This window comes from Pseudochaenichthys georgianus, chromosome 22 (genome assembly GCF_902827115.2).
Source record: "Pseudochaenichthys georgianus chromosome 22, fPseGeo1.2, whole genome shotgun sequence".
Lineage (NCBI taxonomy): Eukaryota > Metazoa > Chordata > Actinopteri > Perciformes > Channichthyidae > Pseudochaenichthys > Pseudochaenichthys georgianus.
This window is the reverse complement of record NC_047524.1, coordinates 9,677,847-9,691,389: the sequence shown is the minus strand read 5'-3', so window position 1 is coordinate 9,691,389 and position 13,543 is coordinate 9,677,847. Positions and strand designations below refer to the sequence as shown.

At 39.1% G+C, this 13,543-nt stretch overlaps 1 protein-coding gene across 27 annotated transcripts in view; it reads left to right on the top strand.

Annotated features, from left to right (window-relative positions):
- The window catches only part of LOC117467996 (trichohyalin), a 40,234-nt gene extending 27,450 nt beyond the window's left edge, over positions 1 to 12,784 (top strand). For 13 of the 27 annotated variants that reach the window (XM_071207204.1, XM_071207212.1, XM_071207198.1 and 10 more), the window contains 22 exons: positions 4,789 to 4,830; positions 4,932 to 4,952; positions 5,053 to 5,121; positions 5,223 to 5,270; positions 5,364 to 5,411; positions 5,498 to 5,539; positions 5,618 to 5,686; positions 5,799 to 5,849; positions 5,940 to 5,975; positions 6,955 to 7,002; positions 7,090 to 7,143; positions 7,342 to 7,386; positions 7,545 to 7,586; positions 8,302 to 8,349; positions 8,540 to 8,581; positions 9,446 to 9,493; positions 9,585 to 9,626; positions 9,737 to 9,781; positions 9,926 to 9,967; positions 10,067 to 10,111; positions 10,193 to 10,228; positions 10,361 to 12,784. In XM_071207204.1, coding sequence (XP_071063305.1) covers positions 4,789 to 4,830; positions 4,932 to 4,952; positions 5,053 to 5,121; positions 5,223 to 5,270; positions 5,364 to 5,411; positions 5,498 to 5,539; positions 5,618 to 5,686; positions 5,799 to 5,849; positions 5,940 to 5,975; positions 6,955 to 7,002; positions 7,090 to 7,143; positions 7,342 to 7,386; positions 7,545 to 7,586; positions 8,302 to 8,349; positions 8,540 to 8,581; positions 9,446 to 9,493; positions 9,585 to 9,626; positions 9,737 to 9,781; positions 9,926 to 9,967; positions 10,067 to 10,111; positions 10,193 to 10,228; positions 10,361 to 10,443 — 1,046 coding nt within the window. In that variant the 3' untranslated portion in view covers positions 10,444 to 12,784. Of the gene's footprint in view, positions 1 to 4,788; positions 4,831 to 4,931; positions 4,953 to 5,050; positions 5,122 to 5,220; positions 5,271 to 5,363; positions 5,412 to 5,497; positions 5,540 to 5,617; positions 5,687 to 5,798; positions 5,850 to 5,939; positions 5,976 to 6,954; positions 7,003 to 7,089; positions 7,144 to 7,341; positions 7,387 to 7,544; positions 7,587 to 8,301; positions 8,350 to 8,539; positions 8,582 to 9,445; positions 9,494 to 9,584; positions 9,627 to 9,736; positions 9,782 to 9,925; positions 9,968 to 10,066; positions 10,112 to 10,192; positions 10,229 to 10,360 lie in introns of those variants that run through there. The other 14 variants (XM_071207201.1, XM_071207203.1, XM_071207202.1 and 11 more) reach the window with 14 other exon arrangements.
- Positions 12,785 to 13,543: the final 759 nt, after the last annotated feature.

The following is a 13,543-nucleotide window of genomic DNA, read 5'->3' as shown; positions in this document are numbered from 1 at the left end:
CTTATTTTAAGTTTCGTTGCCTTGCTCCGCTCTGTGGGGGGGGGGGGGGGGGGTTATCTGCTGTTGGACTACCGGAGAGATATACAGCAGGAGAACACTCCGTCCACCGCGGAGAATAAACAGAAGGGCAACCATGCTCCGGGGTCTTCTTCTCTGCTTTTCGTGTATTTTGTGGCGGCAGCAGCGCCACTTACAGGCCTGGAATATGTACTACAGCGTTTCCAGCATTTCCAGCGGTCTAGTGTGAACCATATACAGTCTATGGTGTGAACGGACACGTTAATGAATCCAATGCGTGTGAACGGAAGACTTTTTTGCGTATGCATTTTACTGTATGCGTCCTCGTGGGGCCGGGGTCTAAGCCAAACTATATCCGGTCACAGAGATCTGCTATTTTAAAGTAAGGTCAACACATATCGACCCTAAATATAGTCTATATTAAGAATGAGAACAATCTTAACATATATATCGTTTTTTGTAAACATATGACAAATGTGTGAGGGTGATGACGTCAGAGCATCGTCCTATGTGCCGGGCTTAGCCCCGGACAGCCCCAGCCCAATTTAACCCCTGGGTATTTGTGAGGGAGCTCCTATATGGCATTACCCCGCTGAAGCTCACCAAAGTTTAATATGTTTCATAGTTCAAAGTTTTGTCAATTGTTTTGTTTATTGGTCAAATAGTGGTTTCTGAGGAGTTTCACTGGAATGAAAGAGCACAGAGCACATAAGCAACAAAGCAGCACACTGCCTTAAACCTGCCCTTCACAGCTTAAAGTTCATGTGGAGAGGAGGCTTCAGTAGTCTGTTTGCACTCTGTTTAGTTGTGCTATCTTACAATCAATATAGTAAATGTGAGGTAAAGTGTGTCGCCAATGTAACCGGTTAGAACTCGAAGTTGCGATGAGGTCTTAAAATGTATGGAAAGGGTCTTAAAAAAGGTCTTAAAAGGTATTAAATTTGACTTCAGGATTCCTGCATATACCCAGTGTCTTGAGAACCTTTTTTACCCCCTTTTCAGTCCCTGCGAGAGAGCAGGGACTTTCGTGGGAGAAAAAGGTTCCTATGTCTGATTGGCTGGGCGGAATGCAAACCACGCCCCGTAAAACTCCAAAAATGTTTTGTGAAGACGCCATTTTATTATCCTCGCATTAGCATTATTAGCATTAGCCCAGCGCACAAACGCAGAGAGACTAACTTATGGCAACACAAAATAAAACAAGGGAGCGGTGGAGATGAGGAGGTGTCGACGTTCTGGCGATTTACTCGGAAGGCAGGAAGCAGCTGTTGGACTCCCAGCATCTTCTACTGAAGTCAGTCCCCAATTCCGGAGACTTCCTGCCGGGGACTCCGGGTGGCAGTATACGCCGTGAAGTGGTTTACGGCCTGCCAGTAAACCCAAAGCAGAAGAAGAAGAAGTGACGCCAGTGGCTTAATTTGCAACGGTACGTCCACACAGCAGCTTCAGAAGAAACTTCCACCGCTTCCAACGCTTCTCTGCCCATTGACTTTGAATGGGGATGACGTCACTTTGCCTCGCTTTTCGCCGAACTGCATTTTGGGGGAGCGAAGCGAAGATTTCCAGGATGTCCAGGATCTCCAGGATTCAAAAGTTGAGCAATGTTCAACTTTTGAAGCTGAGCTGGAAGCGCCAGCCAATCAAACACGTTTATGCAAATCTGACAGTAGAAGCGCTAGCCAATCAAACCGCGTGTAAGCAGGGAGAACCAGACCGCAGTTCATTTCCTCATATTCCAAACGAGAAATTACGGTAGCAAATCACCCGGTTCTTTACGACCAGAACTATTAACGGGATACAAACCGGAGGAACCAGGCATGGAGGGAGGTGGCAGAGACAGTGGGTGAAACTGGTAGGTTTTCGCCTGTTTGGGGAGTTTATATATATATATATTGCTCGCATAAAATCCCCGGGGTTTTTTGCTTTGTATGTCGAGGGCGGGAGATTCATGTGATTGGTTGATGGTCGCATTGCTCGCAAAAAATCCCCAAGCTGTCAGACACGCCCAGCTCCAAGATTTTCAAGATTTTTGAAAAGCTGCTGTGTGGTCCCCCAGGGACTAATTTCGGTGTGAAAGCGATCTGCTTTAGTTCATGAGAACTAAAAGAGTTCTCAGAACTAAGTTCTCAGAAACCTTTGTGGGAAAAGTACTTGGTGTGAACGCGCCTAATTGGCGGAGTTTGACATTTGCGCTTGGGGGGGCAAACCTTTTTTACTGACGTCAGTACACAGTCCCAACTATTGCGTGGGGTGCTACGGATACAGTAGCAATAAAGCCAGCGTTCACCGCACTGAGTATAGCCGCATTCACACTGCGGTACTTTTCCCACAAAGGTTCATGCGAACTCTTTAGTGCGCATGAACTAAGTACAGATCGCGTTCACACCAGAAAAAGTCCCTGAGGGTGGATTAGGCAAATGAAGCCGCTGACGTCACTTCTTCTTCTTCTGCTTTGGGTTTACTGGCAGGCCGCAAACCACTTCACGGCGTATACTGCCGCCCAAAGTCCCCGGCCGGAAGTCCCCGGAGTTGGGGACTGGCTTCAGTAGAAGCTGCTGGGAGTCCCAGCAGCTTCTACTGAAGCCTTCCGAGTAAATCGCCAGAACGCCAACACCTCCTCATCTCCACCGCTCCCATGTTTTATTTTGTGTTGCCATAAGTTAGTCTCTCTGCGTTTCTGCGCTGGGCTAATGCTAATGCTAATAATGCTAATGCGAGGATAATAAAATGGCGGCTTCACAAAACTTTTTGGGAGTTTTACAGGGCGTGGTTTGCAATTCGCCCAGCCAATCAGGAATATAGCTCTTTTCTCAAAAAAGAGCCGCTCGAAAGTCCCTGCTCTCTAGCAGGGACTTTCGAGGGGGTAAAAAGGTTCGCAATTAGCCGCTTTCACACCGCAGGACTTGCGGTACTTTAGTGCCGGCACTAAAGTACCACTAAAGTACCACGGCACTAAATCCGCCAGGGGGCTAGTGCCAATCGCATTCACACCGCAGTACTTTCCCTGAGGCACCATTACGCTGACGTCACTTCGTCTTCTTCTTCTCTGGGTTTACTGGCAGGCCGCAAAACCACTTCACGGCGAGTACAACAAAAAAACGAGAGAAGAAGAACTACACGGGGGGGGGGGGCCCATCCGCTGTATGAGGAATTTGTTTACTTTCCGACCTCAGACATGATGGAGTTCATAAGGGTAATTTACAAATAAAATACCCCATTATAACAATGGACTTTATCTTTATGTATTTATTATATATTACCCCCTCAGGCTGATTTTGGAAAAGGACATCAACCCTTGTTTGGTGTTTTTCCCTTATTTATCTAAAACAAATGACATGATAAATTACTTGTGTTTATGTGTGTAAGACTTGTGTTTCTGATAAATTCAACCACCGACACCTGTCTGCTCTCACATTCTTCTATTCTGCAAATTTGGGGTGGGACACAATAAATAAAGCTTCGCCAGTTTGTTTGTTTTATTGCACAGTCAAGACATAACAATAACGGCATCATGCTGTTCCAGGTGTGTCGTATGCATGTAAATTGAAGTTAAATAACAGTGTGAAATGTAAAATAAAGTGTAAGTAGTTTCAAAACAATGTAACAGTGGCAATATATATAGCAGCAGACACGCCTTAGTGCAAGTTAGGTGTCAGTATTAAAAAACAGTGGCAATATATATATATAATAACAATAGAAAATCGTTACCACTCTTATTATTGTGGTCTTTAATTTTTGTATAGTCCTGCCTGAGTTTCTTTATTTTTACCCGGCATCCGTGTGCACTGTGCACGATTCCCAGCTCAAGTAGCGAACATCGCTCAAAACATTTGGAGTTGGGAACTGCTTTCTGTAGAAGCTGCTGCATCCCGTCCTTGGAGTAAATTGCCAGAAGCGCCGACATTTCCTCATCATTCCACCGCTCCGGTGTTGTAGTACGTGTGGTCATAACTCATAACTGCTTTAAAGTACAAAAAAACTACTCGCTCAGGTGTGGATGTGGTTTTGTAGCGAGGAAAAAAATGGCTGCCTAACAAAACAAATTCAGAGTCTAACGGGGCGTGGTTTGCAATTCGCCCAGCCAATAGAAATAGAATAGAATTTGGCACTCTTTTGTCACCAGGTTCGTACCACCTCTCTAGCAGGGACTAAAAAGTACCAAAAGAGTTCCAAAAGAGTTCCCGGCACTGAGTAGTCCCGGCGGTGTGAACGCGACATTATTGGTACTAACGGAACTAAAGAACTAAAGTACCAGGGAAAGTCCTGCGGTGTGAACGCGGCTATTAACTACTTTTAGTACCGGCTGTTTGGTGTGAACGCGATCATGAACTAAGTTCGCATGAACCTTTGTGGGAAAAGTACCGCAGTGTGAACGCGGCTTATGACTTTTCCACATACGAACACAACTCGTCCCGTCATGCACGCCTCATGCCCGCCGTACACACACATGGAAGGAGCGGTCTCTCCCCCCAACAACAGTGCATTACATCTGTAAAGTGCACATCTTATACTTATTTGATAATATCCCTTGGTTACTTGAACACGCTACAATATTATGAACCAGTGTCCTACTTAGTGCAGAAGTAGACGCCTTAAACGTTTTAAAAATCGCCGCATAGCCATTACTGCTAATTATTGTAATACAATAGCTGAATCACTTGTATGCACAAAAAAAAAAATCCGCCTATGATTGATAGCAGGATGCAAGGTACTAACATGACCAGATAATCAGTTCACAAACCTCCACTCACTTATCTTTTTGTGACACAGAAGTGCCAAAGGAAAAGGCCAAAGCAGCTCCTGCTAGGAAAGGTACGCACATCATTGTTCTTTTTACCAAAAAACGAAATTCTCAGTTGTCATAATGTAAATACTCTCCTGCTGTAAAATAACATGATACTTTTACCATACAGAACCAGTCAGCTTGAAAAAAGGTAAGAGTTGTGCATGTTATTAGGTAATACAAATAATAAACAAACTGAAAGTGTTACTGCCATTACTGCATGTATTTTATTTGCACATTTCTGCCGACAGAACAAGAGGGCACTCCAAGAAATGCCTCTCTGGTGAAACAGAGAGTCAAAATAGTGCCTATGAAAAAAGGTACATTATTTAGGTTTATATTTTATTTGTCTCAGATTCTTCCAGGTTTAAGTGAGTTGAGTCAACGATGCTCAGCATGTTTTTTGTTCTCTTTTTTTCAGAAGTCAAGGCCCCTAAAGAGAAAGTCAAGTCGGTCTCTCCAGTGACAGGTAAGGTTATTTTGCAACATTTCAAAACACTATAAGTTCCTGACATCGAGGTTTGGTTTTGCAAACTGATCATCATGCTATGTGTTTCGTTAGAAGCAGCGGTTTCAAAAGAGAAGCCCAAATCAGCTCCTAAGAAGAAAGGTAAAACAGTCTTTTATATTTAGTTTTAACGTTCGAGTGTTTCCTCTCATTTTGTGGAATGACAAATCTAAAATGTTTTGGCACAGAACCTGCTCCACTTAAGACAAAAGCAGCCTCAGTGGTCAAAGGTAAGAGGACACATATCAATGTTTATGTTCAAATAAAGAAAAAATGGATTTAGCAATGCATTTGATTTCTTCTTACAGTAGCAGAAGTAGTGCACAAAAATGTCTCAATAACAAAGGAGAAGGCAAAAGTGGTGCCGCTGAAGAAAGGTACATCCTTTTATATACAAAAATGTTTCATAATGCTAACCACTACAATTTTTTTTAAAAGTCTGCTTATAACAGGTATGTAAATACATATTTTCTTTGTTATTTGCTCTAGAAGTTGAGGTTCTCAAGGAGAAGAAGGCCACGCCAGTGACCCCCACCACAGGTGTGTTTCTCTTTATTATTAAGTGTCTCTCTTTTAAGTTTATGATTTAACTTTACCCATTAGAATTAACGGAGCTATATATTTCTCTAGCACCTGCTATCAAAGCAAAACCTGCAGAAAAGAGAGGTATGTGGCAGGAGTTTGTTTCTCTAGTGCTTCCTTGCTACTAACATGTGGCTGCTGATTAAAAACAAAATAAGAATACCATCAAAAATATAACTTTAAAGAAATGTTGAGGAAGCTACCCAATTGTGTTGTTATTTTAGTGGAGCAGTGTTTTTTTGTTTATGTTTAGGCTATAGGCTTGTATCTGAATCAACACGCTTCACTATAAGCTGACAGTTTTGTTTTTTTAATGTGTGTGATTACCTAAAAAGACGGATAACTTGATATTTTGAAGATGTTTTTATCAAAGCAGAAATATTAGATGCTTTATCTAAGCAGCATTGTGTTGCAGAAATTATTGAAAAGGCCTAATGAATAAATGTTGTCATGGTTAATAGCTAACATTTCAATCCCATCTTCAAGACATTTTATTTATAAAGCACTGAATGGTTTAGGCCCAAAATACATTTCTGACCTACTGCTAAATTATGAACCATCCAGATCTCTCAGGTCTTCAGGGACTGGTCAGCTTTCTGTCCCCAGAGTCAGAACTAAACATGGAGAAGCAGCGTTCAGTTATTATGCTCCAAATATCTGGAACAAACTCCCAGAAACCTGCAGGTCCGCTGCAACTCTGACTACTTTTAAATCCAGGCTGAAGACTTTTTTTTTTGTCGCTGCTTTTAATTGAACTATTCATATCTTAGACTGCACTTTAACTTTTATCCATGTATTTTTTTTTTTATGTTTATTTTATGAGCTTTTATTTTTAATGACTGATTTTAAATGCCATTTTCTTAATGTCTTTCGTTTTTTGTAAAGCACTTTGAATTGCCTTGTGTTGAAAGGTGCTATATAAATAAACTTGCTTTGCCTTGCCTTGCCTATATATATATATATATATATATATATATTTAAACTGGTAACTTAAATACAACCAATACTTATTCTGTAAAATAATTACTTTTCCTAAGAAATGTTATATTTTCATGACTCTTAGCACCGGAGGTTACAAAGGAGAAACCTAAACCAGCTCAAGAGAAGAAAGGTACATTCATTTGAACAACAACAAAGTCATAGATATTAACAAATTATTAATTTATTTACAATTTAAACGTCTTTTTTATTGAACTAGCTCAATTTGAATCAAAGGCTGCGACAAAGAAGGAATCACTTCTAAAGAAAAAAGGTAGTCTGCCACTTTCCTGACCCTGCACAGATCTTCTGGGGTTGTTTTGTAGCTTTACAAAAATTATTGTTATCATCTACTAATATATAATTAAATGCTAATAATGTAATATTGCAGTGTTACTTCAGCAACTATAATCAAACTAAATGACAGCTACTTAATACAAATCAACAAATGCTTACATTTGTATTTACTCAGAGCCCAAAGTGCCAGAGGACAAAGTGAAACCAGCTGTAAGAAAAGGTACAGAAACAACAATATTGACTTCTAACTACTTAAATATGTGTACTTATTACTTATTGTTGATATCAGCTATTTGTGTCAGTTTGGCACTTTCCTTTAATCTGATATAAGTATACGCCAAACATTGTCACAAATGTATTAACTGTATTTTCTCCCAGCATTGTTGAGGAAAAGGGCCAAACCAGTCCATGTAAAGAAAGGTACATTAGTGGTGCTTCAGTAGGGGTAGTCCACATAACCAGTGACTGTAATAACAGTTATGTAGTTACAAAATGTAGGTCGTAGTAAAAGCTGATTGGATTTCTCAGCAGAAAAACACACATGAGATCCATAATAAATCAATATTATGCAGAGGAGGTGGAGAGTGATTTTTCTCCTGAGGAATACTGGATGCTAGTTCAGACACTTTTAGTTGGTAAATCTGCACAGCACTTCGATTTGTTGGGCTTTTATAACTCTTACCTTCTTACACGTGGGAAATAAAGAGTGGGGAATCCAAAACAAATGCTATCCAACCTACCCAAACATAACAATGTGTTACAAATGTTGGAATGTATCCGGACACTAAAGATATATGACATTTAACAAGCATTGCAAAGACTCAGAGCCAGAAGGATCACACTTGACAAACCAACACACATCAAGGTTTCAGATCACACTGAAAAACCCCAAAATGTTCCAAAACAATGGTGTTTACCTGCTCAACAGAGATGAACTTTTTGAACACTAACTACAGCCTTTGAACGCAGTTAGATTTGCTCTGCAAGCTGCTTTTAGACATGTGATTATTTAGTTGTTGTAATGCTGCTTCGGCTCCAGCTGTTTTGAATTGCTGGAAAATGAGAGAATTGCAGCTTCCGCTCACAAGTAATGTGTCCCACTTGGCAGAGTCTGACCTAAGCTTCCCTTTTGCAGAACTGGACATATCTAAAGAAATGGACAAACTTGCTGAATTGGAGAAAGGTACGTTGTTAAGTGCAATAACAACAGTTATTTTTTACCATTATTTAGATACATTTAATTATGGAGCAAGGATACTGAGTCAATTTGGTGATATGAGGCTATGGTTTTATAGTTTAATAAATGTGCTGAAACTCTATAAATACTGGTAGCTGTATATCATATGAATTGCATTTTCTTCCTGATAAAACAGCCATTTCTAGGGAAAAGGCCAGAGCGCTGCGTTTGAGGAAAGGTACATTTGTGACGTTTCAGTAGAGGCAGCACGCCATGTAACAATGTAACATTTACAGTAGGCTAATAACAACATGTTATCTGAAGGCTAAGAATATTGTCCTGCTGAATGTGAAAGTGTCCTTCATAGCTCTTTATACAAAATAGTCCTTTCTAGGAAATGTAAAAATTAAGATTTATGGACATGTTCTTATTCAGCAAGAAACTATTCATCTGCAATTTTAGCTTTTCTTTCACTGTGCAGGAGACGGCATTTGTAATGCTTTTTAATATCCTGTTTTAACAACACCGAGATGTTTCTTGATGTTTTCAGCTTTCGCTTCGCCATGGATCTTATGCATGTCTTTTCACAACAACATATACGTTTAAAGCAGTGCTTCTCAAAGTGTGGTCCGCGGACCACTGGTGGTCCGTGAGTATATTGGTAACATTTCACATTTGAAATAAATAAATAAATAAAAGTTTTCCGCACTCTCGTGGGAATATCTCCGCAATGGAGCGAGCTTAAGTTTCACTTTCAATTGCATGATATAGCCCAGCGCAACACCTTCATCACACATGTTGCTACTTGTTTGTACCATTTTCAGGCAATTTCTAATCTGTTCTAGAAAAACGATGTGTCTTTGGATATTTTTGGAGTTAGGAGGTCCGCGAGTGTTTTTGTATTGGTTAAGTGGTCCTTGGTATGAAAAAGTTTGAGAAACACTGGTTTAAAGCAAATGAGCCACAGCTCACATGCATAGATGCTGCACTGGCTTAAACAAGCAATAACAAAATGTTTTACTTATACTGATGGGCAATGAAAACTATATTTCAAATCACCCATTTCTTGTCTGCTTATGTTTCTTTTATATTTGTGAGACAGAGCTTGACATTTTAAAAGAGCAAGTCAAACCCATCGCAACAGAGAAAGGTACTAAAACTATAGCTTTGAGTATAGCGTTGATTACATCAATACATCTACATTTGCTGTTAATTTATAAAAAATGTGTGACACTTTGCAGAAGACAGAGTTCGTAAAGAAAAACCAGAGCCTGTAGAGAAAGGTATCTTGATTTTTAAGAAACTGACACAAATGTTACTCTACACCTACTTGTGGAATACTTATGGACAAATATGAAAACGATTTTGAGTTATTATTATTATTCTTTTTTAGAAAAAACTGTAAAGAAGAAGGCCGCCAAAGAAGAGAAAGCTAAAGGTACACTGCTGTGCACTCAGTATTGAACATTAACCTCATCAACTCAGCAAAATGTGTGATACCATCACCAGCTGCAGTCACTCTGCAGGAAGCGGTTTCAATCTTTGCTAATAAAAGTTATTCATCTTGTGTTGCTATTTACAGAGGACAGAGTTCTTAAAGAGATACAGGAGCCGGCAAAGAAAGGTACATCTGTTTGTCAAGCCACTCAATCATTAGTGTATGAAATACATCTCCATTACAGCAGCTTTATTCACAAACAATGAAATGCTCTTTTTGTTGTAGAAAAAGCTGCTGAGAAGAAAGTGGCTAAGGAGGAGAAAATCAAAGGTACTGTGCAGAGAAGTTGTTATTTAGGATAGTGTAACATTGTACTGTTATATGGTTAACATTGTGTTCTTATTTTGATAGCCGAGGCTTCTGTATCGGACAGCTTTCAGATGGAAGGTATGTACAAATTCTCCTCTCATAACCAAAATATCACACAAGTGACAAGTGTGCAAACTGCAGGCTCAGTTATCAGTTCAGATGCCAGAGAGGGACACAGTGTAATGTCAAATATTGTCCTGTCCCCCACAGAAGAGCCCTACTTCCAGTGTTTCTTCGTGGACGAGGAAGAGGCCCAGTTTCCTTTCTACGCCTTCTCACCGATGCAGATTTGATACTTCAGTCTGTAGCCAGTCTGAGGTTTACAATTTAGTCAATTTCACTGATAACGACAAGGACACCGTCACGCCCTGCCGGCGCTGCTGAAACGCAGACGGTTGCTCACTGCTGGTCTTCAGGAGATAACCCTGGACCGCAGAGGATGACGAGAGATTTTATATGATGGACCGATTTTATTTAACTTCCAGATTTGGTTGAGCTCTCTTTCCATGCAGCCAGTGTCATTCCTTTCCATTTTTATTTCTATTTATTGATTATTTCTGTGTTTAATTGTTTTGAAAGGTGGATATCATGATGGAACAATATAGTTTATTACCTCTGTGGATCATTCATTTAGATCCTCACAGCAACACAAGCAAACTAATACAATTGTGCATTTTTTTGAAGAAGGAACATAGTGCTGTACACAGGGTACAAAAAGGCCACAGTTGCATTTTCATGGGTTCAATTCCCACATTTACTTGAAAAGTGGTTTGTACAGTTATCATGCATTTTACGCACCGTCATTGTCTTTTTCCTTCACTGCATTGTAGATGGCGAGTCTTTAATGCTCACCTTTTTTGGCTTTAGGCCCTGGAACAAACAATTGGCCATTTGTGTTGTCTGTGCATAATTCCGCAATTCATGATATTTATGATTTTTTCAGTTATTTAAAAAAGAAACGTATTTTCTCACATATTCCTCTATCTAATGAAAGAAAGTTGTTTCTGTCTCCTATGTCTACTATGTGTCAAAAGGAATGACCACACACTGTATATGAGAGCTCCCAAATGTACTGAGGAAAAACTACCTACTAAGTCTTATTAAACTACCACCATGTGCACACAGCTCCTCATTTTGACATCTAAAACCAAGCAATGCATAGCCTGCAGTGTCAGAGTTCATATGAAAGTAAAGCATTCATTCACTAGTTGGATGTTATGTTAGAAAGTTGTGTTTTTTCCAACTGCTCACTGTTCGGATACTTAATCTAAGGCATTTTAATTTAAATAATTTGTAAAATAATTTTACAAGCTGGAACATTATTAGTAGTGAACATTTGAGGATTTATTTTGTCAGTCAAGAAGGATGTGGCTAACAGCGGTTCCTTGATAGACCAAAAACACACTGACCCTTGGTTCGGTGTCTGTGTGCACAACATAGAAACATGATATATATTTAGCAACCTTTGCTTATTAAACATTATGCTAGCATGATGGTTTAAAGTCTTTGAAAGTATCATCACAGTTTATGTATTTAACATCAAATTATATGATTGCATATCTGATGCTGTTGCATCCCATACACTGTGCTAAACAAATGGTTACAGGATTCATATTATAATTTATGAATATCTTGTGCATGTGATGTACAGTTTGGGTTATGATTTACGATTGATTTCAAGTCATGTATTAGAAATATCTGAAGAAGAAAATGATGACAAGACAGCTGCGAGACTCAGCTATCCTCCAGGTTTATTTGACAACCTGAAGGTGCTTGTTAATGTGGTTACGATGAAGTCTAGTGTAACAAATTCAACATTTACATTTTTGAAATCGTACGATTGAGGCAGATGGCGTCACATGTTTGAGCAGTTGATCTCAGATGTAAACGGGTACATTGTTTTTCAGCGTGCACCAGATGTTGTTTACATACGGCTCTTTACATTTCGTTCAATATGCCGTCATCACAGCTTGTGGCGTTAATCCCAAGTTTAATCAAACGTAAATATAATTATCTTTTATTTATTAGAATAAACCGTCTCTATTGTGGTGCACCCTCTGCAGTTCACAGTGAGCTCAGACTCCAGTAACTGTGCTGTAACAGCTAGAGTTTCATGGTGAGGATTGTCTGATGTTTTAGATTTAGACTTTGTTACCAGAGTGTACTGTCTTTGAATATTTATTTTTTAGGTGATAAAGTTACTATTGTAAAAAAAAAAAGACGTTTGATTTAGGGTGAAAAAAAGATGAATATTTGTTTCAATCTTTTGACTGAATTGCATTTGAAGACTCTGTTAAACCAGGAACATGTGCAATACATACATTGTTAAAGATCTCATTGATCAAAGCACCGTCTGTTTGTCTGATTGAATGAAATGTGCGTGATGGGTTTTTTTCATGCTCATGAATGTTGAGATTTGAGATTTGAGAACATTTGAACTCTAGTATCATTTGATACCAATTACTGACATGTGTCTCTCAGTTGTGATGCTAAAAAGGTACCTTACATATATATTGAAAACAATCTAATTGTAAATAGTCAAATGAATGGAAAATTACATCGTCCTTATGCTTGTGAATTGTACCAATTTGACATTAAATGCTTGCAATAAAAAAGTAGTTTGTCTTTCTATTAAGGTGCCAACACCTCTTTCACAGTGAGTCCAGCCTATTTCTTAGGTGACAAAAATATGTGGAGATACTTTTTGTGTTCAAACTAGATTGATGAATATTTTATTATGAAATGTATTAGTAAATGTAACTATGACATATTTATATTATTTAATATTCAGTTATATTCAGAAGAAACTTCAGCTGTTCTAGTCTCATAAATGTGTTCACAACTTTTTTAAAGTCTGAGAAAATACAGTGATGTTTCGTGACATAATCTACTATAAAAAAAATATTGCATATAATGCTATGACTTTATTACTTTTTAAAGGCCTTGCTCTGAACATTGCAGCGCCATGCCGTCTGGCTAAGTCCTTTTAATGAGTCATGTCACCAAGCCTGAAAAAAAAACATACGCATTATGTGTGTTATCATAGAATATAACCCCATCCCCCCTTCAACTAATTTAAGCCCCCATATTTCCATAAATTATGGACTATGTTGTCAATGGTATGACCCTGGTATGGCCTTGATGACTGTATGATGTGTGTTTGAATAGGAAAGAGTACCAACTGAAGGCAGTATAGTAGGTCAGGTGGTTATCACGCTATTCTTTAATGAGGCCAGAGAGGTTACTACAGGTCAGTTTACACCGCTTACACAGATTTCACACGAGGAGAAAACTCCCTTTGCTCTTCTAGGCACAGAAGGACCTACACTTTATCTCTTACTGTTTCTCCAAAATGGGAATGTAATAATCTCCCTTTTAAAACATTTCCGTGTG